The following is a 24,665-nucleotide window of genomic DNA, read 5'->3' on the forward strand; positions in this document are numbered from 1 at the left end:
GTGATGCAGGAAGGGGTCACAAGCCAAGGAATGCTTGGCTTCTAGAAGCTGAAAAAGGCAGGAAAATATTCTCCCCTCAAGAGTGTCCAGAGGGAACCATCCCTGACGACACCCTGACTTTAGCCCATAATATTCATTTTGGACATCTGACCTCTAGAACTCTAAGAGAATAAATTTCCATTACCAGTAAGTTTGGGGTAGTTTGTTATAGCAGCAGTAGGAAATGAATGCACCATCTTTTTGGTTTAGGGGACAAGGATTTGCTTTCCACAGATTTTATTAGAAATGTTCATTTTTAAAAATAATCTTTGGAGGTTTAAAAGGAAGTGGTGTAGGGAACAGGACAGAGTCTTCAGCTGCCCTTCAGATTCCTCTGACCAGCTTCTCTGCATATTCTCCAAGTGGCAGGCCTCTAGGCAACAGCCTCTGTGACCTCTGCTGGGTGGTAGCTAACACTCCCTTTGGTTTCACTTGGGTGTCTACACAACAGGGAAACTTAATCAGAAATCTCACCAGGGACGAGCTCATTTGCATGCATTGTGCATGGAGCTGCTCTGGACTCCACTTGGGGAGGTGGGGGCTGGGCCTGAGAGAGAGGGTCAGTATAATACCTTTGCTGCCTTCTCATTTGCACAAGGAAGGCGATGCTGGTAACAGCAAAGAGGAGGCCAAAAACCAGGGCCAGGATGTCGCCTGGAGGGAGGAGGAAAGAGACTGCCTCAGAGGGTGAAGAAGAGCCTGTAGGATTCCCTCAGAGCCGCTTCCACCTGCACCCCACCCCACCAGCTTTGTCTCTTAGCAGGGGCCAGCTAAGGGATGGGGGTGGGGACACAAGGAGGGGTGAAAAAAGCACCTTTTTCTTCCTTAAAGACAAAAGAGGTTACTTGGGAAGGAAGATTGGAGGGGTTTTCTTGAGCTTCATTCTGATCAACTCTTGCTCTGGGAATGACAGGGTAAGCCCCACCTTGACCCAACACTATCCTATTGGGCTTGGAGTCTGTTCTGCAGAAACGCAGAGGTAGCAGTGGTGGTCCTGACTAGCTCCTGGCTGAACAGTGCCAAGGTGGGGGGCACTCACCAGCAGCGAGACAGGAATTCAGGTGGACTGAAGAGAAAAAGCAGATGTTAGAGCTGGGGCCTGTGACCACCAGTGACAGACAAGAGAGGATTTGGGCCCTGTGGCTGGAGGGGGGCCCAGCATCAGTAGACAAAGCGGCACCTGGTTCAACAGTCCTAGGGCTGCCATCCACGCCAGCGGGGAAGGAGGCCTCAATGATTCGCCCATTCAAAGGCTGCGCAGCTCGGAAGTTCAGCTGTAGCCGAGAGTCGTCAGGTCCCCACAGGGAGTCAGAGAGGGTGTGGAGCTGGGGAGGTCAGCAGAGGGTGGGCTCATAACACAGAAGCAAAAGGGTCCCCGTCCCCCATTGCCCCCACACGGCCCCTTCATCTCTCTCTGCCTCCTCATCCCCAATGTCACCACCATACCCCAACCCCACCTGCTTAGCACTCAGCTTTACTGTCTGGTTGAACACAGTCCAGATGACCCCCTGGGCACAGGGGGGTGTGGTGAGAGACCCCTCGTATCGGAAGTAGCGGCTGAGGTCAGAGGGCAGCAGCGCAGATACATCCAGTCCTGGGACCCAAGTCTCAGAGTCTGTGGAGAGGATGTGTGCTGGGGTCCAAACTCTTGACCTCCCCTCATACACACACCAAAGCTCTGGGGTAGAGGGATACATTTTTAAATCCCAGAAACCAAACTGACCCAACTCCCTGAAACTATTTCTTCACTGAGTGTATCCCTTCCCATAACTCAGCACAGGACATGACTCAGTAGCAAGTAAAAGGCTTTGGGGCTCAGAGTAAGAGAACTGCTCCCCTGGCCCTCCTTCTGGGTCTTCACTCTTACTTTGCATACTGTGATAACACGCTGGAATGCACATGTAAGCCCAGAGTGAATCAAAAGAGAAAATGAGTAATTTTCTGAATAATTTTTAATTTGAATAATTTGTAAATAAATACCTATAACTATAAAAGACAGACACAAAAGCTCAAAAAGCACAGTTTTCTTCAGTTTAGCAAAACGTAAGATCCAGCTGGGTGAGCTTTAAAATCAGCTAGAGTGACTAAGAAGGAAAAGATTTCCAACAACATTATTTACAAATTTAAAATATTTGCACTTCCCTGGTGGCTCAGTGGTAAAAGAATGCCCGCCAACGCAGAGGACATAGGTTCAGTCCCTTGCCTGGGAAAGAGCCCACATGCTGCAGAACAACTAAGGCGGTGCACCACAACCATTAAGCCTGTGCTCTAGAACCTGGAACTGCAACTACAGAACCTGCACGCTGCAAATACTGAAGCCCGCATGCCCTAGAGCGTGTGCGCCACAACAAGAGAAGCCACTGCAATGAGAAGACTGCATACTGCAATGCAGAATAGCCCCCACTCGCTACAACTAGGAAAAGTCTGCACAGCAGTGAAGACCCAGCGCAGCCAATAATAAATCAAATTATTTTAAAAAATAAAATCAAATATTTGATGCTTTAAAGGAGTAATAGTTCTCAGAAAAATTTTAGCTCTCCAGACTCAACCCCTGGAGCTCCAAACACTGTGTTTTGGTTTTATTTGATTTTCATTTTATCTTGGTTTCTGTTTGATTTTTAAACAAAAAATCTGTGGGCAGCAGTTTGCTTTGCCTGTTTGCTATGTTCAGCTTCATAGTTATTATCAAGGTCACAGTAAGCCAGTTCACACTTCAACCCCCTTCTCTGTGGGAGGGAGCCCTTCTCCATCCTCAGACACGAGGCTCCCCAAGGATGGTTCTTTATGACAAGGGTAAGGAGCCAGACCAACAAACTGACCGTTCTCGGTGATTTCTCCCAAATGTGACAGCAACTGTTCATAGGCACTGTTTTCTTCTGGGCCTTCCTAGGAGATGACAGTGCAAAATAAATGAATACATGTATCAAGAGTCATGGCTGGAGGCCTGTAGGTGATGTGGATTCCCATAATCCTCCCTCATTCCCCAGCTCTGAGAATGCTGGGAAACACAAAATCTTATGTATTTAAAAAAAAAAAAATCTTATATATTATTACTCAAGATCCATTTACTTCTACTTGCAAACTGACTTAACCAGGTGGACTCCTTTTCATTGAAGGAGGAGGAGGAGGATGCTGGGCCATTTTACTAGGATACAAGGCTCAACGATGGACTCTACTTACTTTTCCAGGCTCGATTATCACTAACTCTATACATATTCCATGGGCCTGCCACAGACAACCCCAATAACCTTTGTATTCATGGTACCTCTGCATTCACCTTAATAATTAATGAGTTTGACTTTTGGACCCAGGACACGCTATTTCCAAGGTGCTTCTCTACAGTGCTGTGAGGCTGGTGTTAATGAATCAGGAAAGCAGAGTCTAACAGATGTTTCACCATCCACAGGTGTCTCACCATCCTTCCTTCCTACTAGCCTCTTCTAATCATTGTGTTTGTACCCTTGATCAGTACAGGTCCAAAGATGTCAAATGCTCCTCTAGACTCAGTGCATTTTGCAAAGGGGAAATTATGGGTTATAAAGGTATTAGAAAAATGTCTCTCCCTTTTGACCATTCCCCACATCTGCCAGTCCCCAAATGGACCATATTCTGAGTATTCTCGCGTACTTGGCTCTGCATGGAGTATCTCTTTTTCTTTCCCACTAGTGAAGGCTTCAAATTTTACCTCCTCTGTGAGGCCTTCCCTGACTACCTCTTTGACTATGTGTCCTGTGTATATGTCTACCCTGTCAGCCTCCCTCACTGGCTGTGGGGACACAGGATCCACGGTTTCAGGATCTTTTTTTGTGGCCCAGAGCCTGGCTCACAGTGGGAGTTAATGAAAGAATTAATGAGTGAATGAAGATGACAGCCAGGTGCGGGGATGGGAGCTTCTGGGGCAAGATACTCTGAGCCCGAGGGCATAAAGCAGCAGAGGTGGGGGTGTCTAGGGCTGGTACCTGCAGAAAGGCGGCCAAGACGGCCAAGCCCCCTGGGCGCCCCAAGGCCTCGTCAAATTCCTCAAATGCAGTGCTGAGGTGAACCACGTGAATCTGGAGAAGACACGGGAGGAGTCGGCGAGATCCCTTACCGGGCACTCCACTTCGACCCTTCGCGGACAGCTGCGCGCTCACCTCGGCAGGAAAACGGTGACCATCAACCGTGTGTTCCGAGCCCGGGCGACCTGCGGCCCCCCAGTGCAAATGTAACTGCAGGGCCCGGTACTCCTGCCCGGGACCCAAGGCCATCTTCAGTCCGGAAGGCAGACTCAGCTGCACTGCGTGGTGAGAGGCAGGTGAGCCGGGGCCCGCCCATCCTCAGCCTCACTTCCAATCCCCGTCCCCTCACCTCCAGGTAGACTCCGCCCCTGCCCCGAGGCTCCGCCCGAGGCCGCCTCACCGGTGTGGCCATTGTTGCACAGGCGCAGTTTGGGTTGTGGCGGGAGCTCAAAGCCAAGGAGTTCCAGGGGTCGCAGGGCTGGACAAAAGGCGGTGAGCTCCGGGCGGATGTCTACCGGGGATTGAAAGCGGCCAGCGCAGGCTGGGGACACCTGGGGCCATGGCGGAGCGCCTGGAGTGGGCAAGTGTGCACAGGAAGTTTGAAGACAAGATCAGGAACTTTTAGGGAAGCGGAGTAGAAAAAGTGATGCGGTCGAGTCAGGAGGCATCCCGGAGGGAAACAGAGATAAAGGATGCGGGGGTCGGGGTGGGCAGGGGAAAGGCAGCGGGTGATGTCGGGGAATGGCAGACGTGGATGCGGGGTGAGAGGGATGCGCGTGCGACCATCAGCAGAGCTGGGTGCCCAGATTGGGTCTGTGTAGGGGTGGGTGTCTCACCTCCATAGCGCCAATGACTGTGGCCATCCCCTGCATAAACGAGAAGAATAAAGAGACTGATCTTTGAGCCCAGTCCCTCCCCAGCGGCCAAAAAGAGGTGGGTCTTCCTCACTAGCAGCATTCACAAACTCAGATTCTTACAAAAGCACAGCAGGTAAACGCCAGAAACAGGCACAATAGGTTGCGGCCAAATAAAAATGCCACAGCTTGATGGGCCACACAAAGGTTCTGCTAGCCCCCCTTGCAACCACTGTCTTAGGGTCTGTAAAGTGGGTGGAGACCTCAGTTCCCAGGCCCAGATTAGTAGACCATCTTTCTCCTTTAGAAATCCCTCCTCCTTACTCTCCCTTTCCTTTCAGATCTCCACCTCCTTTTCCAAAGTTCCTGGCTTGAGGGTCAAGATACCAGGTTCCTCTACCTGCTGTTTCCTTCTTCCAAGGTCTCACTTTCCTCATCTGTAGACTGAAGATGCGGTGATTTCTACAAGCTCTTCCTGCTCTTCCTCTGGTACCAACTCCCCATCCTTCCTCTTCTGTCTCCTCTTACTTTGCTCTCCACATTCCTCCCTCTTTCTGCTCCCCAACCTCCCCCTCGCTTTTCTGTCTCTTCCTGCTTACCTCTCTCCGTGTCCCCCCCCCCTTTTTTTTTGTCTTTTCATCGAGCTCTGAAAGGGGGTAAGGGGTTAGTGGCAACGGAGCTCCTGGGGTTGGGAAAAATCACTGTCAGAGCACAGGCTCCTCTTCTTCCCTGAATAATCCCTCGCTGGGCTGGGGTTTAATGAGAGGAAGCACCAACCTCCTGGAGCCTAGGTTTGCAGAGCTGATGACCACTCACCTTTTTCGTCTCTGTGGGCGTTATTCTGGGGGCCTTGAGTGTCCCTGGGTACCTCAACGGTCGGCAGATCCTCTGACTTCAGAGAATTCTCTCCTGCGTCCATCTTCAATCCAGGTAGGTCCTCTTCTCCAGGTGAGTCCTCCTCTCCAGGCGTATCCTCTTCACTGGGCAGGTCCTCCTCACCGAGTGGATCGTCTTCCCCAGATGAGTCTCCTCCCGTGGTGGGCACACCCTGCACCCAGAGCGGGCTCTGGGGATGGGCAGGCACCAGAAGAAGCAGTAGCGGCAGCAATCGCACAGCTGGGCCTGGGGCAGGGGCGGGGATCCCCAGAGCGAGCCAGGGGCTGGGGCACGGGGGAGCCATGCGGCTGACTGTGGGGTGTCCTGGGACACGGTGTGTACGGGCTGTACGTGCATCGGAGACAGGAGGTGGGTGGGGGAGGAGCAAGCCTGGAGGGGAGCAGGCTGACTCACAGAAGGCCCTTTTGGAGATGGAGCCAAAGTCCTGTGGGTCTAACTGGCCCTGTGCCCCCTCCCCGATAGCAAGGTGGGAATGGGGTGGAGTGAGGGGCAGGTATGTGCCCAGCCAGCAGGTTATCGGGGTCATGGGCTCAGCCTGGAACCCAAGGCACCACCTGGCACTATACAGGTTCTCCCTGGCACCGCCCGACTGCTAGTCAGCCAGCTTCAGCTAACCCTGGCCTGCTTCCCAGCCCCAGGCAGCTGGGGCCCCCACATCCCCTGACTGAGAGGGGAAGCTACCCATGTATACATCCCTGGCTGGGCCTGGGAGCAGGGAAAGGGGTAGGGAAAGCTCCCAGGGGAGTCTTGGGATGGGAGAGTGGATGGATGGTTAGGTGGGATGTGAATTTGAATATGAATGGACAGCTGCATATATTCATGAGTCTCTGATGGCTTAAAACTGAATGTAATATTCATCATGTTACACCTCTGCTCAAAAACCTTCATTGGCTTCCCACACTCTGCAAAGTATCTTGCATCTACCTACCTTCTCCCTCCAGCTGACTTCAAGTCCCTTCAAAATCTTACCCAAGAGACTTTTCTATCTTATTTCCTACTACTCTCCCTCATATTCTAGCCAAATTATGTCAGGCTAGAGATATGGAAACAAGACACAGTCCCTGTTCTAAGGAGCTCACTGTCTGGTGAGTGAGGGCAAAACTATCATAATATTTGGAGGAGAGAGATGAATTCTTCCTCAGAAAGTAACACAGAAGTTGGCAAAATCTGATCAGGGTTTAAAGTAGCAGTTCAATTGGTTAAAAAAAAAAGGGGGTGGGGGTGGGGAATGGGATCCTGGGCAAAAGACAGATATCAAATATTTTGAGCAGGAGAGTGACAGAATCCGTATCTCACACTAGGTTATGTTGAGAGGTGGTGTGGAGCACGGATTGGAGGGGGAAAGTGGGTGCAAAGAGGTGAAGAGTGAGAGGACCCCAAGAATGGGCTGGGGGTTCCCCGTCTGCCTAGTCACTTGACATTTGGTGAGCCCCTTCCAGTCCTCCAGGCTCGGTTCTCGGCCCGAGGGAGGCAGCAGTCACCTGGAGAGCAGCCCCTGCTGTTCTGTGGCTCACATTCTAGTGAGGCGCCGGGGGCCTGACAAACCGGAAGACAGTAAGCCCACCTCAGGAGATTCTTCTCTGGGGCTCACATTCTAGTGAGGCGCCAGGGGCCTGACCGGAAGACAGTAAGCCCACCTCAGGAGATTCTTCTCTGGGGCTCACATTCTAGTGAGGCGCCGGGGGCCTGACAAACCGGAAGACAGTAAGCCCACCTCAGGAGATTCTTCTCTGGGGCTCACATCCTAGTGAGGCGCCGGGGGCCTGACAAACCGGAAGACAGTAAGCCCACCTCAGGAGATTCTTCTCTGGGGCTCACATTCTAGTGAGGCGCCGGGGCCTGACAAACCGGAAGACAGTAAGCCCACCTCAGGAGATTCTTCTCTGGGGCTCATATTCAGTAGGTATGTACACCATTACGGTTGCATAATTAAATGTGTTGAACATTTATAATCTGGTTTGTAACTAGCCCCTAACTCCAGGGTGCTCCTGCTACCCCACTCCGCTCTGGGGACACTCCTGGCCTTAGGAGCTCTTGTCTAAAGAAGTAATGCTTGGCACAGCATAGGTTCTAGGACACCACTTGAGTGTCCCATCCAGTTTCCACTCTGGATCAGTGCTTGTATACCCATTACAGTGTTATATAGTTTTACTATCTGCTCTGTGGAAATCCCTTTTATTATTCAAGACTCAGTTCATACAACCACTATGGAGAATAGTATGGAGCTTCCTTAAAAAACTAAATAGAACCATCATATGATCCAGCAATCCCACACTTGTGCATACGTCTGGGGAAAACCATAATTCAAAAAGATATATGCACCACTCCAATGTTTACTGAAGCACTATTTACAATAGCCAAGACATGGAAGTAACCCAAATATCCATTGACAGATGAGTAGATAAAGAAGATGGGGGTGTGTGTGTGTGTGTGTAATACTACACAGCCATAAAAAAGAAGGAAACAATACCATTTGCAGCAACATGGGTGTATCTAGAGATTGTCACAGTTAAGTAAGTCAGAGAAACAAATACCACAATATCATTTATATGTGGAATCCAAAAAAAAAAAAAAGATACAAATGAACTTACTTACAAAACAGAAACAGATTTACAGAATTAGAAAAGACACTTACGGTTACCAAAGGGGAAAGGTAGAGGGGAGGGATAAAATAGGAGGTTGGGATTAACATATGCACACTACTATATGGAAAAGGATGGATATATGTGTATGTATAACTGATTCACTTTGCTGTACATCTGACAACTAACACAACACTGTATATCAACTCTACTCCAAATTAAAAAAAAAAAAGACTCAGCTCAAAGGCTACCTCCTCCAGGAAGTCTTGCTTGACCAACTCTACACCACAGAAGAGATTTCTGGTGACTCTGAACCACCACACTTCTTTGCCTGCCCTAATAATCTTGCTTACCATCCAATTCATATTAAGGTGATTTATGACATTATATCTGCTCTAATAGCCTCGAGGTTCATAAGGACAGGGTCCAGTATTTGACTGAGTCCATCTTATATTCAACAGTCTTTCATTATTGATAATTTTTCTCTTTTCAGATCACTGTCCAGGGCTTAAGAAAAACCAGACTAAGACAGCTTCCCTGCCTTCAGGGAGCCCAGTGACAATGACCTGTGTATGTCAAACCACAGTTATTCCAGGAGTAGGACATCACATTTCCACAGCATCCTAAACTGTGTGCCTTGTCAGAGTGACTGTCATACTTGTCAATACATATGCCAAAACTTGTATGGTTGAACAACAGCTGTGCTCCAAGCAGTCATCTTAGGAGGTAGTCAGTTTACCAATCTAGGTTGCCATTTCTGGAGCTAAATTAAGAACCATCCATGGCAATCCAAGCAGGCACTCCTGATGGTCAGCTAGCTCATTGTCTTGGGCAGCTGTGTTGTCAGAACCGTGGTTGGACCCAGACACATGGAAGGTACATGATAATATCTAAATTGGATAGGCCTGGATAAGACAGAAGGTGATAATGACTAATCTAATTGAGATGGGGGAGGTCATGGGAAGGACAAAGAACAGGAACACCATGCTACCTGAAGTTTGGAGTTTGTATGTCTAGAATTTTCTCCAACACCAATCATAGTTTTATTTCATACCCCCTTCCCGAATGTTCTGAATGTCTGCATCTTTGTATGTTTCAGATCTGTGTCAGGGTCTCCTTGCACACGTCTCTGTGCTGTCTGCACACGCCTCCCTCCGTCTCTGCAGTTTTTCTTAGTATTTCAGGGCCCAGATCTACGTCGAGGTGCAGCCCTGAGCCCCGGATCCCTACCTTCCCAAGTGCCATTCTCCATGGGTGCTGTCTCTTGAGCTCTCTGTCTCTGTGTGTGCCTGTGTCTCTGGTCTGGGTGGGGAATGTGGACTCTGATCCTGGAGCGAGCCTGTGCAACTGGGAGCCTGCCAAACTCTAGAACAGGTTTGAGCTCCCAGAGTCTTGTTTCCTGCGTCTCCCTGGGTTGGGACAGAGTGTACTCAGGGCTGATTGACTAGGTCACCCCCTTCTCCTGCCTTGGTCTGGCACACACTCCTCTGTGGTTGCTTAGGGTCTGTGTCCTAAGACATCGAGAGCCATGTCTCCGCTTATCCCAGGGCTGCAGGGAAGGGCGCTATTTACAGGTAAAGCAGGAGAAAAGTCCCCCTATTCCCCAGACCTGGACCGGAAGCAAAGACAAATCACAGCCCTTCTGGGACTCTGGGGACTGCCCTGTAGTTCGAGCCCACCTCACCATCTGTATTATTTTCCTAGGACTGCTGTAACAAATTTCCACAAACTGGGTGGCTTAAAGCAACCAAGATTTATTCTCTCACAGTTCTGAAGGTGAGGAGTCTGAAATTAAGGTGTTGGTAGGGCCCTGCTCCTTCTGAAGGTTCAAAGGCCTCTTTCAGCTTCTGGCAGCTCCAGGCATTCCTTGGTTTGTGGCTGCATAACTACAATCTGTGCTTCCGGCTTCACGTGGCCTTCTCTTGTCCGTGCGTCTTCTACTGGCTGTCTCTCTTTTTTTGACAGGTAAGAAGGAGGTTTACTTCCACAGAGTGTGGGCCATCTTAGAAGGTGAAAGCGGCCCTGGCGTCTCTTATAGGAACACTTATCATTGGATTTAGGGCCCACCAGGATAATCCAGGATGATCTTAAGATTCTTAATTCAACTGTATCTACAAAAACCCTTTTTCCAGATAGGGCCACATTCACAGGTTCGAAGGGTTAGGACATGGGCTTATCTTTATGGGGGTCACCATCTAGCCCACTGTGCCATCACCCACTTTGGAACTGAACACACAGGGTGATGTGCTGGAGACCTTCATGCCTTCTGTCTATATCTCTCTTCATGTTGTAGGCAATTTCATCTACTCCCATGGCTTCTGTAAACTGATGACAGCCAAGTATCCCCAGGTTGGACTCTGCTCATCTCAGATATGTAGCCACCTGCCTAATGGATGTCCCCACTTGGATCTCCCACAAGTATCTCAAATTCAACAGGCCTCTAGCCAAATTTCTCTGTCCCCAAAACTACTTCTACCCTCTACCTAAGTCAGAAACCTGGTACCATCTTTTCTTTAATTTTTTCCTTCACCTCTGACATTGTCATCAAGCCCTATGGATTCTACCTTCTAAGCTTTTCATCCTTGTGTTTCTTCCTAGTCTACAATTCCATCACCTCTTACCTGGATAACTAGATCTACCTCCTAATGGGTCTTGCTGAGTCCAGCTAGCCAGGGTGATCTCTCTAAAATGCACATATCATCTCACGCTCTATTTAAGACCTTTGAATGTTTCCCACTGCCCTTAGGATAAAGTCCATAGTATTTGACATGGCCTTCAGAGGCCTGCCATTGCCTTGTTTTCCTTGATGGGTTTGAACCTAGGTGGGGCCAATCAGAATGAAGCTCTATGTTTCAAATATTTGATGACTGAGGAAGCTCACTTTCACTTTGTCCAAACATGGATAAGGAAGCACATAACCTCTGGAACTGTGGGCAGCCACCTTGTAACCCCAATGGAAGCCAGCTTTAAGATGAAGATAACACCATGGAAGACAGAGAGGGACTGTGGAAAGCAGTCCTTGGGGCTTAACTAACCCTAGAGCCTGTATCTGGACTGTAACCTGCATCTGGACTTTTCAGTTACATGAGCCAATAAATTATTGTTAAGCCACTTTGAATTGATTATTTGTGACATAGTCTTACTAATATAAATTCCCTCTATAGCCTGTGTCTATGACTCCAGCCCCCTTTCTCATCTTTCTCATCCTTTCTCATCTTTGCAATCTGTGCTCCAGTCTTACTAAACTTCTAGCAGTTTCTTGAATCATGTGTGTGTGTGTGTGTTTTATCTCCAATCCCTTATACATGCTATTTTTCTTTCTACCTCACCCACACTGCCAGCTCTGCCTAGTCAAGTTTTGTCCTGTTTATCCTTTTGGCATCCTTCACTTCACATGTTACTTCCTCTGAGAAGCGTCCCTGGCCCCTGGATTAGGGTCAGTCCCTTCCCCCTGCATGCATAGAAGCCTGTATTTTCTTTGGAATGTGTATCTCACTTTGTGGTGATTCCTTACCATGTCTCTCATGCTGGACTAAAAGCATTCATGAGTGTGGGTCACATTTCTCTTGTTCTCCATCTTCATGCCTAGCATAGGATCTGATGCATGAGAGGCATGTAATATTTTTTCAATATTGATTTATTTGGCTGCTTTGGGGCTCAGTTGTGACACGTGGGGTCTTTGTTGCCTCTTGTAGGATCTTCCGTTGAGGTTCATGAACTCTCTAGTTGTGGTGTGCAGCCTTTGCAGTTGCGGTGCTCAGGTTTAGTTGCCCTGCAGCATGTGGGATCTTAGTTCCCCAACCAGGAATCGAACCCACGTCCCTTGAATTGCATGGTGGATTCTTAACCACTGGACCACCAGGGAAGTCCCAAGGCATTTGATTTTTGTGGAATGGCTGGTGGTTATTGTTAAAGCATCCTGAGAGCTTCTCCAGCAGCCAGTTAGTTGAAAGCAGAGGTTAAAGGTAACTAAACGATAGAGAAAAAAAAAAAATTTTTTTTTTTTTTTTGGCTGTGCCACACAGCTTACGGAAATTTAGTTCGCTGACCAAGGACTGAACCCAGGCTCCCGCAGTAAAAGCACCGAGTCCTAACCCCTGGACCACCAAAGAATCACCTTCACTCCTTTATTTTTATTTTTTTTTAATTAAAAAAAAAAAATATATATATATATTTTTAAGAATAGAGAGACTTCCCCAGTGGTCTAGTGGTTAAGACTCCACCTTCCAATGCAGGGGGTGTGGGTTCAATCTTTGGTCTGGGAATTAAGATCCCAGATGCCACAGGATTTTATTTTAAAAAATAAATAAATTTTAAAGGACAGAGAGGTTGCTGACTGCTCTCTGATCCTCTTCCTTGTCCCCTGCCCCTTCCTTTAGCTTTAGGGGAGACTGTGGGTTGAGTCAATTCCAGGCAGACTATGGTGTGCCTGACTTGCTCTGTGGGACACTTGGTCTCCAGGGGATCAGTTGTCTCCAAGTGTCCTCAATGTGTCTTGCTCAGCTTTGCCCTCCTCTGCCTCAAAAGTTGAATGATTTCCCCACCTGAGCTCACAGTTGACTCCATTCCCATCACCGCTTCCGTCCACCTAAAGTGCACTCACACACTGGCAGGACACGCAGACACCCTCATCACCAACTGCACCCCCGGGTCTATGCTCTGTTCTCATCACCTGGGCTCATGGTGATGCCAGTTATCATGAGATGACCTGTCCCCTTCCACCCTGCAGCTCTTGGTGTGGACTGTCCAACATCCAGCTGAGACAGTGTAACCAGTGCTCCACCTATATGGTATCACCAGTTCCCCTGTGACCCGTCCAAGGTACGGTCTGACCCAAACTCTCTTACCTCCACCAAGCCCTTCAAGTTGTTTTTCCCTGATCTAAGTCCAGCATTTCTCCTTCCTCAGAATTCTTATAATGTCAGAGAGCTAGAGGTGACCTCAGAACCCTGACAATACCCTGGTTCTTGGCTTTGGGCCTGGATTCCTATGAGTCCTCACGGGTAGTAATGGGGCCTAAGGTTTCTAACTAACATTGTGGTTTTTAATAGCACTTTTTTTTTCCCCCTAATTACAAAGTAACACATGCATGCTCAAGCAGAAAACTTGGGAAAAGCAGAGAAGTATAAGGGAATTTAAAAAATCACCCTTTTTATCCTATTCACCCCTTTAACCTTAGTGGTCCAGTACCTCTTACAGCTTAGGTGCTTAATAAATATTTGTTGAATAAATTATCTTTGGTCCCATCACCCAGAGATAAAAACCACAACTATCTTTCGATTGTTTATCCTCCTAGTCATATATTTTGTTGTTGTTCAGTCACTTAGTCATGTTTGACTCTGCCACCCCATGGATTGCAGCACGCCAGGCTTCTCTGATTATACCTAAATAGATCGTATTATACAGTTTTATGGCCTGTTTTTTTCCTCTTGGCAATATACTATGTGTTTCCCAAAATTAATGGCTTTTTTACATCATCTTCAATGCTTTTATATTTTTCCTTCAAATGGCTGTACCATAATTTTCCTAGCTAATTCTCTATCATTGGGCATTTAAGTGACTTCCAGTTTTCCGTTGTTACAAACATTTTGCCACCCATGCTAGTATATGTATTTTTGTCTGCATATCTGTTTTTTTAGGATGCATTACTAGAAGTGGAATTGCTGGGTCATAAGAGTAGGCACATTTTAAGATATCTCATACATACTGACAAAATGGCACTGCTAATTTACCCTTTAGGGCTATAGCCAGTTTTTCAAAAGACCTAACTAAGTAAGGAAAATATAGTACCTTTTAACTCTGACTAGGTAACACAGACTAATCAACTCCAAGCTTTTACCTTTGGCCACAATTAGCAATTCCGACCCACCACGTTAGTTATTGACATTTGCTGACCTGCAGCTAACTGGCTATCAGGCTTTGGATCAGTATGAAACGAAAAAACGAGTTAGTGACTTAAAACCGAGGAACTTTTGTCCAGCGGCCAAAATATTCAAAACCTGGTGACCCGTGAGGATTCCTAATGATGAAAGGACTGGGGACAGCTGGACCCCAGCGTTTGGCATGGGTCCACGACAGAAGCTCAATTCTACAGGTGGGACACTGCGACCCTGCCAGTGTCTAAACCCCAAGTATCCTGACCCAAAGTCCGGGCTGCTGTCCCAACCTGCCGCACCCTGCCCGGCCCTGGCAGGAGACGCATACCTGCAGCGCCGCCCTGTCGCGGACCCGATGCGGTTTAGCGAGTCGCTCGCTGCGCACGCCCTCGCCTGCGCACAGCCTCCAGGCGCCAGGGGGCGCACTCCCCCCAAGGGCCCGCCCCCCGGTCCGTTTGGATTTGAATCTCCGGCGGGCTGCGTCCGGAAGCGGCAATGCCTCAATCCGGCATGGAGAGCCCGGCCCCCGGTGCCCGGTGCCCCGTGCTAGAGCAGCGTGCCCGTTGGGAGCGGAAACGCTCCTGCACTGCCCGGGAGCTGCTGGAGACAGAGCGGCGCTACCAGGAACAGCTGGGGCTGGTGGCCACGGTGCGAACCCCAGTCTCCCGTAGGGGGCGGGGACCCCAGGGAGTGGGAGCGTGCCTACTAGGTCGGTGACCTAGCGGCGCCTTGGCACCAGCCCTCTCTTTCTGCGAACTACATACCGGTACTCTCTCCTTCCGCAGTACTTCGTGGCAATTTTGAGAGCCAAAGGCACCCTGCGACCACCAGAGCGCCAGGCCCTCTTTGGGCCCTGGGAACTCATTTACGGCGCCAGCCAGTGAGTAGAAGGGGAGTGGGGAGAGAAGCGGGGAGACCTGTTTCTGGCAGTGCAGAGAGCTCAGAGTAGGGGAGATCCGGGTTCATATCCACAGTCTGCCTGTTACCTCCACTGTGGTCTTGGCCCAGCGCCTTAATCTGCCCCAGTTCTCCAGCCACTTGCCGTTCAGTCGCTAAATCGTGTGGGAATCTTCGCGACCCCATGGACTACGGCAGCCAGGCTCCCCTTCCTTCACCATCTCCGAGTTTGCTCAGATTCATATCCACTGGGTCTCTTCCCACAAAATGGGGCTGTACACCTCCGGAGCAGGGTTATGAGAATTGAGAGAGGTGGTGCTTGAGTAGTTCTTGGGCTGCTTTTTTATTGCCCTTACCCGCACAGAGAGCTGCTTCCTTACCTCGAAGGAGGGCGCTGGGGACAGGGGTTGGAGGGCTTCTGCAACCACCTGGAGCTCTACACCCAATTTGCTGCCAATGTTGAGAGGTCCCGGACCGTCCTGCAGGTAACCTGATAACTTCAAGTCCTTCCCCTTGTCCTTCGTACATTTCCTCTTTATCTGGAGACCCCAACTTCATATTGTTCTTGCATTTATAGAGCCCTGTGAGTGCCCAGCTCTATGTTAAGTTTCCCATAGGGAGTCGGGGTTCTCAGGAGCATACAGCTTCCTGAGGACCTGGGATGTGTACACAGAATGCAGTATAAGGAGGGGGTTTCTCTCCCTGCTGCCAACCCTCTCCTCGTCATTCTAGGAGCAACTGAAGAAGAACAAACATTTCCGGAGATTTGTGCGACTTCAGGAAGGTCGCCCTGAGTTTGGTGGCCTTCAGCTCCAGGACCTGCTCCCTCTGCCTCTGCAGAGGCTCCAGCAGTGAGTGAACTCACCCAGACTCAGCCGACTTCTCTTAGAACTCTGCGACTGTACGATGGCTGCTCTGTCTTTGTGGGATTTCATGGGATCTGTCCCACTGTCTCTCTCCTGGGACAAACTGCTCCTCACAATTTTCTGCAAGAGTAAATGTGAACCCACTGGAGTACCTGGGCTGTGCAGCCTCAGGCCCTTAGCTGGAATTGTTTAACTTAAGCTGAAGTGAGGGGCCTGTGATAAGGCTAGTAACAAGGTTTCTGAAGATGAAAGGCTTAGAATTTCTGTCCCTGGGAATGAGTTAAGAACTTATAGTCGGTTGTTCCTAGCATCCTCTTGGGTTGATTAACTTTCACCTTGGGATCTGGTCTGCCTCTCTGACTCTTCAGTATGGGATAGAAGAGGGTCATATGGAGTGAACCCAGGTTCTGAGTCCCAGATGGAAGAGGGGGATAAGACAGCCACAGGCAGGTCTTTCCTGGCTCCCCAGCTGAAGTTTGTACAGGGGGTGATCTGTGTCAGGCAGAGGAAATTGTGCCTAGCTCTACTTCCCCCTCATAAACTTCTAATTCCAGGTATGAGAATCTTGCTGTGGCTTTGGCTGAAAACACAAGTCCAAACAACCCAGAACACAAACAGCTCACAAGTATGTTCTTGCTCTTCCACAGCATTTCTCGGAGAGTGCTTCTGTTCCCTTTCTGGTTCTGGCCTCCAACCACGTATGATATGCCCCAGTCTTCCAATGATGTGTATACAATGTTCCTATTGCCCTGCCTCTACTCTTCTAGAAATTAGACTCTGACCCTAGTCCTGTCTGGATTAGCCTTTCACCACCACCGTTCACCCAAAGTCAAAGTTGTGCTGGGAGTGAGGCGTGGAATATCATTCTAGGGGCTGCCCAGCTGATAAGTGAGACTGCCCAGAGAGTCCACACCATCGCTCAGAAACAGAAGAATGAACAGCATCTCCAGCGTGTCCAGGCTCTGCTGAGTGGACGGCAAGCAAAGGGGCTTATTTCAGGTAGTCCATGTGCATGCTTCCCCTCAGTCTGCAAACTGCCCTTTTCTCACCCCCATCCTCTCTATTGCCAGCACATACCAGCCGCCTCTCATTTTCTCAGCCTCCCTTTCCTTTTATCCTGTGGGTTGTAGTCCTGAAGCTGCACCAGAATAACGATCTCCCACCTCTCAGGTCGCTGGTTCCTACGCCAGGGATGGCTATTGGTGGTGCCTCCCCGAGGGGAGCCTCGGCCCCGAATGTTCTTCCTCTTCTCTGATGCACTCCTCATGGCCAAGCCTCGACCCCCATTGCATCTGCTGCAGAGTGGCACCTTTGCCTGCCGGGCCCTCTACCCCATGGCCGAGTGTCAACTCCACAGGGTCTTTGGCCACTCAGGAGGCCCTTGTGGTGGACTGCTCAGTGTAAGTAACAGGCAAGAGCCCCAGGCAGGGTAGGAAAGGCCCAAACTATACCAGGCGCCTGTGTACCACTCATCTCCTTGGCCTAAGCCCCCCTCATAGGAACTGAGTCACCTGCATTGAGAGGATACCAGGGCCTGGGGTTCATACCTGGTTCTCACTTCAGCCCTAAATTACTGCCATGGAAAGAGCAGGGCCTTTGGCTTAAGGCTGGACCTTTCTGAGCCATGTGCTAAGAGGTGATCTCTCTCTAGCTGTCCTTTCCCCACGAGAAGCTACTGCTGATGTCCACAGACCAGGAGGAGCTGTCGCACTGGTACCACAGTCTGGCTTTGGCCATCAGGTAAGTTGTTTTCCCCCAGGAAGAGTGCTGTGGTGAGGCCCAGGAGCTGGAGGTGGCACTTCTGAGCCTATTTCATGTCTGGAACCCACCCCCACCCCCCAAGCACACCCCTGTCCAACACCCCAGGTGATTTTGTCGGAATAGAGTGCTCATGCCAGTGCCTGAACTGTTTTCTCTCCACAGCAGCCAGAAGAATTAGAGGAATCTTACAAATTCCAGAGTCCAGGACACCATGGGGATAGGTCAGAATCAGGGGTACAAAGGAATCTTACTAACAAAACACAGACTCTTCATGGTTTGAGAAGAATCATTTTGTGTTTGCCTGAGACCAAGACACACCATGTCCTTTGACCAGCTCTTAAAGAATCAGGACACCAAATCCGACTCAGCTGAACCAGCCAATACAGAGGAGGGGATCTGGGGCTGCTGTTTGGTGCTGTGTCTGTGGACAGCTGTTTATCAAGTTTGCAGCTTTGCAAGTGTGGCTGTTTTTATGTTGTATATAGTTTCTATAATTTATTTTCCCACCGGATTTCAGTGAAGTTTTTTCTTTTTTGGAGAAGCCATTTCGTCTCAGCTGTGCGATACGAGAAAAGGGGTTTTTGTGCCCTCAAGGCTGGCATGACTGTGGCCTCAGGAATCCAAATAAAAGAACTGGAGCGCCCTCTATCTTCTTGGCTCCTGCACTGGAAGGTGGCCTCTTTAAGTCCTAATAAGGGAAGCTTTTCAAGAAGGCCTGGTTGTTCTTAGGCACCTAGTAAGGGGGGGTGGGGGTGGGTGTGTGTGTACAGCTGGAATGGAAAAAGCACACAGGAGCACCCAGTCACAGGAACAGACTCTGTTTTACTAAACCATCCACTGTTTTTCCTTCTTTCCAATGGGGGCTGTGACTGCGGCCCTGTGCTGTAGACTTCCTGCATCTTCTCCTCAGCGTGGGCTCCATTTCCCTGGGAGGAGCTAAGTTCCTTGTCCCCGTGTTCCAATTTAGGGGCTCCTCCCAGGCCTGACTGTCACCAGCCTCTTCCTCATCCTCCTCTATACAGAAGTCCTCGGGAAAGGGTATGCTGGCCTCTGTGAGGGGGGAGATCAGGCATGTTCCAGTTCCAGAGGCTTTGTCTCTACCTCCAGCAGACTGTCACCTCCCAACCCTGTACCTGGTTCTGGAGCCTCCACACCCTTGCTCGTTTTGCTGTCTTGTAACAGCTGGTGGATAGTCTGTAGCTTCACGTGCAGAAGCTCCTGCTGGGCTCCAGCCAGGGTAGTCACACTGCAGACATGTCCATTCAGAGGCTGCCCAATCTCACCCACCCACCACAAGTTCTCTCTGGCTACAGGGTCATTGCTCTCCTTACCGCTCAAAAAGGGGGTCCAGCTGGGCCATCAGACTGTTCAGGTGTTGCTCTGTCTGGACAAGCTGTTGTGTCAGCTGGGCCAGCTGTTGCTCTGGGGGTATGGGAGAAAAGAGCAATGGTTACTTACTTTCTGCTGTCCCTTAATCCCCCACCAAGCACAGACCTCTGCAAAACCCACCTGACTGCAATGAATCCTTCTTGCCTGCCTCCTCTTGGAGAACAGCAGCCTCATCTTTCCCCTGCTGTGGAAAAAGGCAAGGGGGATACTGCAGCAACAAGGACCTCAATAACCTCAGTCTCCAGAGCCAGATAAAGGCCCAGGATAATTTCAGATAGACAAAGCTAGTGGGTTTTTTTTAATCTCAGAGAATCATGATCATATCTATTCCAGTTCCTCACTCAGGACAGGAAGCAATATGTCAGTACCCCCATGTGTGGTTGCTGTTCAATCTACTAAAACACCTCCAGGAAGGAGAAGCTCTGTTGTTTGATAAAGCTCTGGTTTAGTTTATACACAAAGCCAGACATAATCCATCGCGTATCTTCTTTTCATGGTGCTGAGTAGAACCTTCCAAAATCATCTTTTCAACATGACAGCCCCTCAGGAATTTGAAGGCAACGGTCAAACTCCCTGTCTTCTCTGATTTAACAGCACCAATGTTTTTCAGTCAGTGCTCATTTGACATGGTTTTCTCTGGGTGCTTTACGGTGGTTTGCTGTTGCTAAGTCACTTCAGTCGTGTCCGACTCTGTGACCCCATAGACGTCAGCCCACCAGGCTCCCCTGTCCCTGGGATTCTCCAGGCAAGAACACTGGAGTGGGTTGCCATTTCCTTCTCCAATGCATGAAAGTGAAAAGTGAGAGTGAAGTCACTCAGTCGTGTCCAACTCAGCGACCCCAAGGGCTGCAGCCCACCAGGCTCCTCCATCCATGGGATTTTCCAGGCAAGAATACTGGAGTGGGGCGCCATTGCCTTCTTCGTTACTCTGGTTTAAGAGATGGCATTACCGACTCAATGGACATGAGTTGGAGCAAACTCTGGGAGATGGTGAAGGGCTGGTAAGCCTGACACGCTGCAGTCCATGAGGTCGCAGAGTCAGACACAACTTAGTGACTGAACCACAACAATGCTTTTAAAACAGTGCCCTCAAGAGAATTAAGTTTCTTTCAGACTATACTTGGGTCCAAGAATAGAATTTATCTATCCTTGTAAAATTTCACCATTAAATTCAGCCCCTCATCCTACCCTGTTAAGTCTACTATGGATGATTAGCTAGCCCTCCTAGTTTCATGTCATCTCCAGATTGGCTCAGTCCTCTATTTCCCAATGTAAGTGACAGGGCCAGAGCTGAAGAGAAAGTCCTGGGAGGTACGACTTTCCATTTCAACAGTTTCAATCAACCAAAATGTACTGTCAGTTCACATTTCAGGGCCTCCTTCCCAAGGATAACTTGAGACTACTTAGTTCCTTGAACTCTTAAAAACTCTGGCTACAGTAATCAACTGCTCGTGCCAAGCTTGGAAACTCACGAGGAACCGTACTTACTATAGTATGGACATTTGCTGGGTTCAAATCTTAGCGCCACCAGTTACTATCTCTGAGTGACCTTGAGCAAGTGACAACCTCTTCAATGGTTTGTTGGAAGGATTAAATGTGATCGTTACTATTTAAAATTAACCAAGAGCCCTTCACATCCATTACCTCGCTGGATGCTTTAACTAACCCCATCATGTTGGAAAGTCAGGGAACTCCTGTCTTCATTTTACAGAATGACGGGAAAACGTGTCTTGTTCTTGGCACCATGGCGCCCTCATAGAGATTCAGGGCCGGGCATCCCCACCCCTGGCCGTCCCGCACCTGCCAACACTTGTACAGCACAAAAGCCACGGCGGCCGCGGTGTACAGCGCCCCCAAGGGCAGCGACCCGGACCGAGCCCGCTCGCGCTGGTTCTTGGACGGCGGCGAGTGCCGCCCGGGTTCCGCGGCCCCAGGGCCGACCTGGGCGGCGTCGCCTGAGGAGGAGGGCAGAGGCGGGTCAGTACAGCTGGGGCTTGGGGCCCGGGGGCAGTCCCAGCCTCCCTCCAGCAGCCCTCGCTGGTACCTGGGTGTGCCCGGCGGTCGGGGCTGCGGCGGTCTCCGAGCACCTCGGGCAGCGCAGACACAAGTAGCAGCCCCAGCGTACCCGCGAGCGACAGCACGCTCGCCATCGCAGGCCAACAGGGGGAGAACGCGGGAGGCGCCGGCGTTGTCGGACGCACCGGTGCACGCGCACGCAGGCGCGTTCCCCAGCTATTCCCACTCCGGGCCTCCCAGGGAGGTCACGCCCACCTAGCGTGTGGGCGGGGCCAGGCCTTATTTGCATAGGTCTGTGGGCTTAACTTAGTTCATTTGTGAAACTAGTTCATTCCTTATCCCTGTATAGGTATTCTGTTAGCCAGAATGTCTCCAGAAGGCTACATTCTTAGAAGGTGATACCGGGGAGTGGTTTTTAAGTGCTACGCCACCAATCTCCTCACCCTAATCGTAAAATAAATTTCCTCCTTGCGCTATAAATAGCCTGAACGCGAAAGTTGTTGCGAGGTTCGTGCTGAAGGCCTGTTTCCTAGGCTACACACGGAGGACTAGTTCCTTGTTTCCGCCTAGGGGAAAGTCCCCGGACCGTGGGCAGAGAGTGCCACGCGCCTGTGCGCGTAGACTCTCCCCGCTTCTCACGAGTGAGCCCGCCAAGAAGCGATCCTCCTGCCCTCGGGGTGGGGAAAGCCGAGCGGCGTGTTGCGGGGGTGTCATCCGTCAGCTTCTATAGTTACGCAGGCAGTGCGCCTTCACGCGCACCAACTTCACGGGGCTCATTCTCAGCACGGCTGCTTTTGCACTTTATTCGGAAAAGCACGTCTCATTTTAACTTAAACCAGACACAAAATAACACTCTGTTTCTGCACAGTTAACATCAGATCTCACTTTCCTCCTGTATGTGCATGTTCCCTTCATAAGCGGAAGTGAAAGTCGCTCAGTCGTGTCCGACTCTTTGCGACCCCATGGACTATATACAGAACCCTTAACTTCTGGCTTATTCATCAGTGCAGCTATTGTACTTTCTTCAAACAACTATTGTACGTCAATTATATGTCAATAAACCTTTTAAATTACTTAAAATTAACTAATCAACTAAAATTAATTACAAAAATAAAATACAGCTAGATTGTAAATTTCATGAGAGCAGGGGCCATATCTCTTTTTCTTTACCATGTTATTCCTATAGCCTAGCAGGCACTCAATGAATCCTTGTTGAATGAAATTAATGTATTCAAAACAACCCAACAGGTAAATATAAAGTTTTTTAAGGAATGAGGAAACTAAGGTTCAGGAAGGTTAAGTTTGTAATCAGGTAAGAGGCTGGCAGAGATTTCAACCGTTTTCTGTCTGTCTGCATAAGATCTGCCACTCATCACCACCTATCCAGGCTCTCCTGCACTTCCTCCAGTCAGAGTTGAGTAATCTTTCTCCTTTCCACACTGTCTTTTAATTGTCTAGGATACATAGGGCCCTATTCCTAATTAGACCAAGAACTCTTTGAGGCAAGAAACCATTTCCCACTCACATTTGTATCTCCAGAGCTTGGTATATAAGCAAGCAATTGGTACGTATGCATTAAACAAATGAGGTATAGGTGTGTTAAATAAATGAATGAAATACAGGTATATCTTTTTGTCCTTCCAGAAAGGGAGTGGGCAGGGCAGAGAGAGACCCTCACTCAGGATAGTTGTCCTGTCTAGTGGAATACCCAGAGGCAACCTGGCTTGGCAGTCCAAACCCTGACACTAAGCCAGTTGACATAATCAATGTAAACAAGTAATTCAGGCCAGTTGTAATATGATAAATGGCCCCCAGCTGATTGTTGCCTTTAGAGAATTCGGGCCCACTATTGCCCTTCTGATTTTTTCCCAATAGATCAATGAATCAGGATTTCAAAAAACTGGAACTCCAGTTTTTAAAGGTTGACAATGAATCAGTGGCATATGAGAGTCGCCTCAGTCATGTCCGACTCTTTGCGACCCCATGGACTAGCCTGCCAGGCTCCTCTGTTCATGTAATTCTCCAGGCAAGAATACTGGAGAGGGTTGCCATTTCCTTCTCCAAATAAATAGTAAATGGAACTAATTAACAGGGCCCAGAAAATAATAAGGGCCAGCCAGAAAATCAGACAGTGAATTATCTTTTATTGGAGTCTGTAGATATAATCATGACAATATAAAAAGAGTTAAAATTGAAGAGTTACATTACAGAACGAGAAAGGGTAATGAATTTCTTTGCTACATTATTGTATTTTTTGAGAAAGAGGTAAAAAACTTGTACCTACATAGTAACCTAGCTGAGTAATGAATAACTCCAATCTCTTTTTCTACAGTTAACTTCTGAAAATTTGTCAAAAATAATTTTGGCATATTCATATTCAATAGAGAATATAGCTACATTTGTCAATTTCCACCCATAGTTGATTAAAGAATACCTTTTATTAATTTTCATTTCAAAAAAGTTTCTTTCATATGAAGCAACATACAAATGGGAAAAGAAAGTCTTAAACTAAGGGATGTTTGGCAGAGATTCATAAGAATTCCATTTCACAGTAAATTCCAGACATTTTCAATACAAACAAAAACTAAGTGGTCACCTAGAATGACAGAATTAAACTACTCAAGCTCAGTTTGACTTTTCAATCACTTTTCAAATCATTGTTTGTTTTTAAGTCTATTGGTTAGATGCAGGAATATATAATATCATAGGAGTTGGACACAGAAATTGTGCCCAAACCAAAGAACAATTAAAAACTGTTAAGAACTAATTCTGGATATAAACACATATAGCTCAACCTTGTGTCAGGAGCCAGCTGTATACCTAGGATTATACAGCTGTATAACTAGGATTCTACAGATTAACTTCCATGCAGATTATAATATATACATTAAAAAAAAAAATTTGGCTGTGCCAGTTCTTAGTTGCAGCATTCAAACTCTTAGTTGCAGAATGTAAAATCTAGTTTCCTGACCAGGGATGGAACCTAAGCCCTCTGCATTGGGAGCATGGAGTCTCAACCACTGGACCACCAGGAAAGTTGTGGATTATAATATTTTTAAAGGGTAAGTAACACAAATGTGCTTATTTGAAGTTTCAGTTCAGTTTACTCGCTCAGTTGTGTCCGACTCTTTGCGGCCCCATGGACTGCAGCACACCAGGCTTCCCTGTCCATCACCAACTCCCAGAGCTTACTCATGTCCATTGAGTCAGTGATGCCATTCAACCACCTCATCCTCTGTTGTCCCCTTTTCCTCCCACCTTCAATCTTTCCCAGCATCAGGGTCTTTTCAGATGAGTCAGTTCTTTCCATCAGGTGGTCAAAATATTGGAGTTTCAGCTTGAGCATCAGTCCTTCCAATGAATTGTATTTTGAAATTTGAATTTTACGTAGTATTAAAACTCACCAGTAACCACAACAATTTAGAACATATATCTACAAAATATTTTCCAGAGGGCTTCCCTGATGGTCCAGTAGTTCAGAATCGGCCTT

At 48.6% G+C, this 24,665-nt stretch overlaps 3 protein-coding genes and 1 long non-coding RNA gene across 5 annotated transcripts; 2 read left to right on the top strand and 2 right to left on the bottom strand.

Annotated features, from left to right (window-relative positions):
- Nucleotides 1–259: 259 nt before the first annotated feature.
- CA9 (carbonic anhydrase 9) lies at nucleotides 260–12,495 on the bottom strand. The gene is made up of 11 exons (XM_020880432.2): nucleotides 5,708–12,495; nucleotides 4,874–4,903; nucleotides 4,438–4,608; nucleotides 4,173–4,315; nucleotides 3,999–4,091; nucleotides 2,859–2,925; nucleotides 1,497–1,654; nucleotides 1,220–1,364; nucleotides 1,079–1,105; nucleotides 612–693; nucleotides 260–479 (listed from the first exon to the last, which is right to left on the bottom strand). The coding sequence occupies exons 1-11, from the start codon at nucleotides 6,312–6,314 to the stop codon at nucleotides 413–415; spliced, it is 1,590 nt and encodes a 529-aa protein (XP_020736091.2). The 5' UTR covers nucleotides 6,315–12,495; the 3' UTR covers nucleotides 260–412.
- LOC139039480 (uncharacterized) lies at nucleotides 5,733–13,187 on the top strand. Its single transcript, XR_011492750.1, has 3 exons — nucleotides 5,733–5,821; nucleotides 10,075–10,146; nucleotides 13,100–13,187. It is a non-coding gene; the product is annotated as an uncharacterized lncRNA (long non-coding RNA).
- Nucleotides 13,188–14,755: 1,568 nt separating this feature from the next.
- Nucleotides 14,756–18,315, top strand: ARHGEF39 (Rho guanine nucleotide exchange factor 39). Its single transcript, XM_020880443.2, has 9 exons — nucleotides 14,756–14,894; nucleotides 15,032–15,126; nucleotides 15,508–15,628; nucleotides 15,876–15,994; nucleotides 16,564–16,634; nucleotides 16,880–17,008; nucleotides 17,180–17,409; nucleotides 17,661–17,749; nucleotides 17,933–18,315. Exons 1-9 carry the CDS (start codon nucleotides 14,757–14,759, stop codon nucleotides 17,946–17,948), a joined length of 1,008 nt encoding a protein of 335 aa, XP_020736102.2. The 5' UTR covers nucleotide 14,756; the 3' UTR covers nucleotides 17,949–18,315.
- Nucleotides 18,316–18,565: 250 nt separating this feature from the next.
- CCDC107 (coiled-coil domain containing 107) lies at nucleotides 18,566–21,376 on the bottom strand. Of its 2 annotated transcripts, none has more exons than XM_020880449.2 (6): nucleotides 21,204–21,376; nucleotides 20,960–21,114; nucleotides 19,280–19,340; nucleotides 19,102–19,192; nucleotides 18,904–19,016; nucleotides 18,566–18,820 (listed from the first exon to the last, which is right to left on the bottom strand). In XM_020880449.2, the coding sequence occupies exons 1-6, from the start codon at nucleotides 21,307–21,309 to the stop codon at nucleotides 18,573–18,575; spliced, it is 774 nt and encodes a 257-aa protein (XP_020736108.2). In that variant the 5' UTR covers nucleotides 21,310–21,376; the 3' UTR covers nucleotides 18,566–18,572. The 2 variants fall into 2 exon arrangements, with proteins under 2 accessions (XP_020736108.2, XP_070336389.1); XM_070480288.1 differs by having other exon boundaries at nucleotides 19,280–19,343.
- Nucleotides 21,377–24,665: the final 3,289 nt, after the last annotated feature.

This window comes from Odocoileus virginianus, chromosome 18 (assembly GCF_023699985.2).
Source record: "Odocoileus virginianus isolate 20LAN1187 ecotype Illinois chromosome 18, Ovbor_1.2, whole genome shotgun sequence".
In the NCBI taxonomy this organism is placed as follows: domain Eukaryota; kingdom Metazoa; phylum Chordata; class Mammalia; order Artiodactyla; family Cervidae; genus Odocoileus; species Odocoileus virginianus.

Excerpts from the sequence above, each read along its gene's own strand:
- CA9 (XM_020880432.2), bottom strand. The coding sequence starts at position 6,314 with ATGACCCCGATAACCTGCTGGCTGGGCACATACCTGCCCCTCACTCCA. Across the intron at positions 4,609-4,873 it reads CAGTCATTGGCGCTATGGAG|GCGCTCCGCCATGGCCCCAG; the intron begins GTGAGACACCCA and ends TGCCCACTCCAG. Across the intron at positions 1,655-2,858 it reads GGGAGAAATCACCGAGAACG|ACTCTGAGACTTGGGTCCCA; the intron begins GTCAGTTTGTTG and ends TCCTCTCCACAG.
- ARHGEF39 (XM_020880443.2), top strand. The coding sequence starts at position 14,757 with ATGGAGAGCCCGGCCCCCGGTGCCCGGTGCCCCGTGCTAGAGCAGCGT. Across the intron at positions 15,127-15,507 it reads CTCATTTACGGCGCCAGCCA|AGAGCTGCTTCCTTACCTCG; the intron begins GTGAGTAGAAGG and ends TTACCCGCACAG. Across the intron at positions 17,009-17,179 it reads AGCAAAGGGGCTTATTTCAG|GTCGCTGGTTCCTACGCCAG; the intron begins GTAGTCCATGTG and ends CCCACCTCTCAG.
- CCDC107 (XM_070480288.1), bottom strand. The coding sequence starts at position 21,309 with ATGGCGAGCGTGCTGTCGCTCGCGGGTACGCTGGGGCTGCTACTTGTG. Across the intron at positions 21,115-21,203 it reads CGACCGCCGGGCACACCCAG|GCGACGCCGCCCAGGTCGGC; the intron begins GTACCAGCGAGG and ends CCTCCTCCTCAG. Across the intron at positions 18,821-18,903 it reads TGTGGAGGCTCCAGAACCAG|AGGCCAGCATACCCTTTCCC; the intron begins GTACAGGGTTGG and ends CCCCCCTCACAG.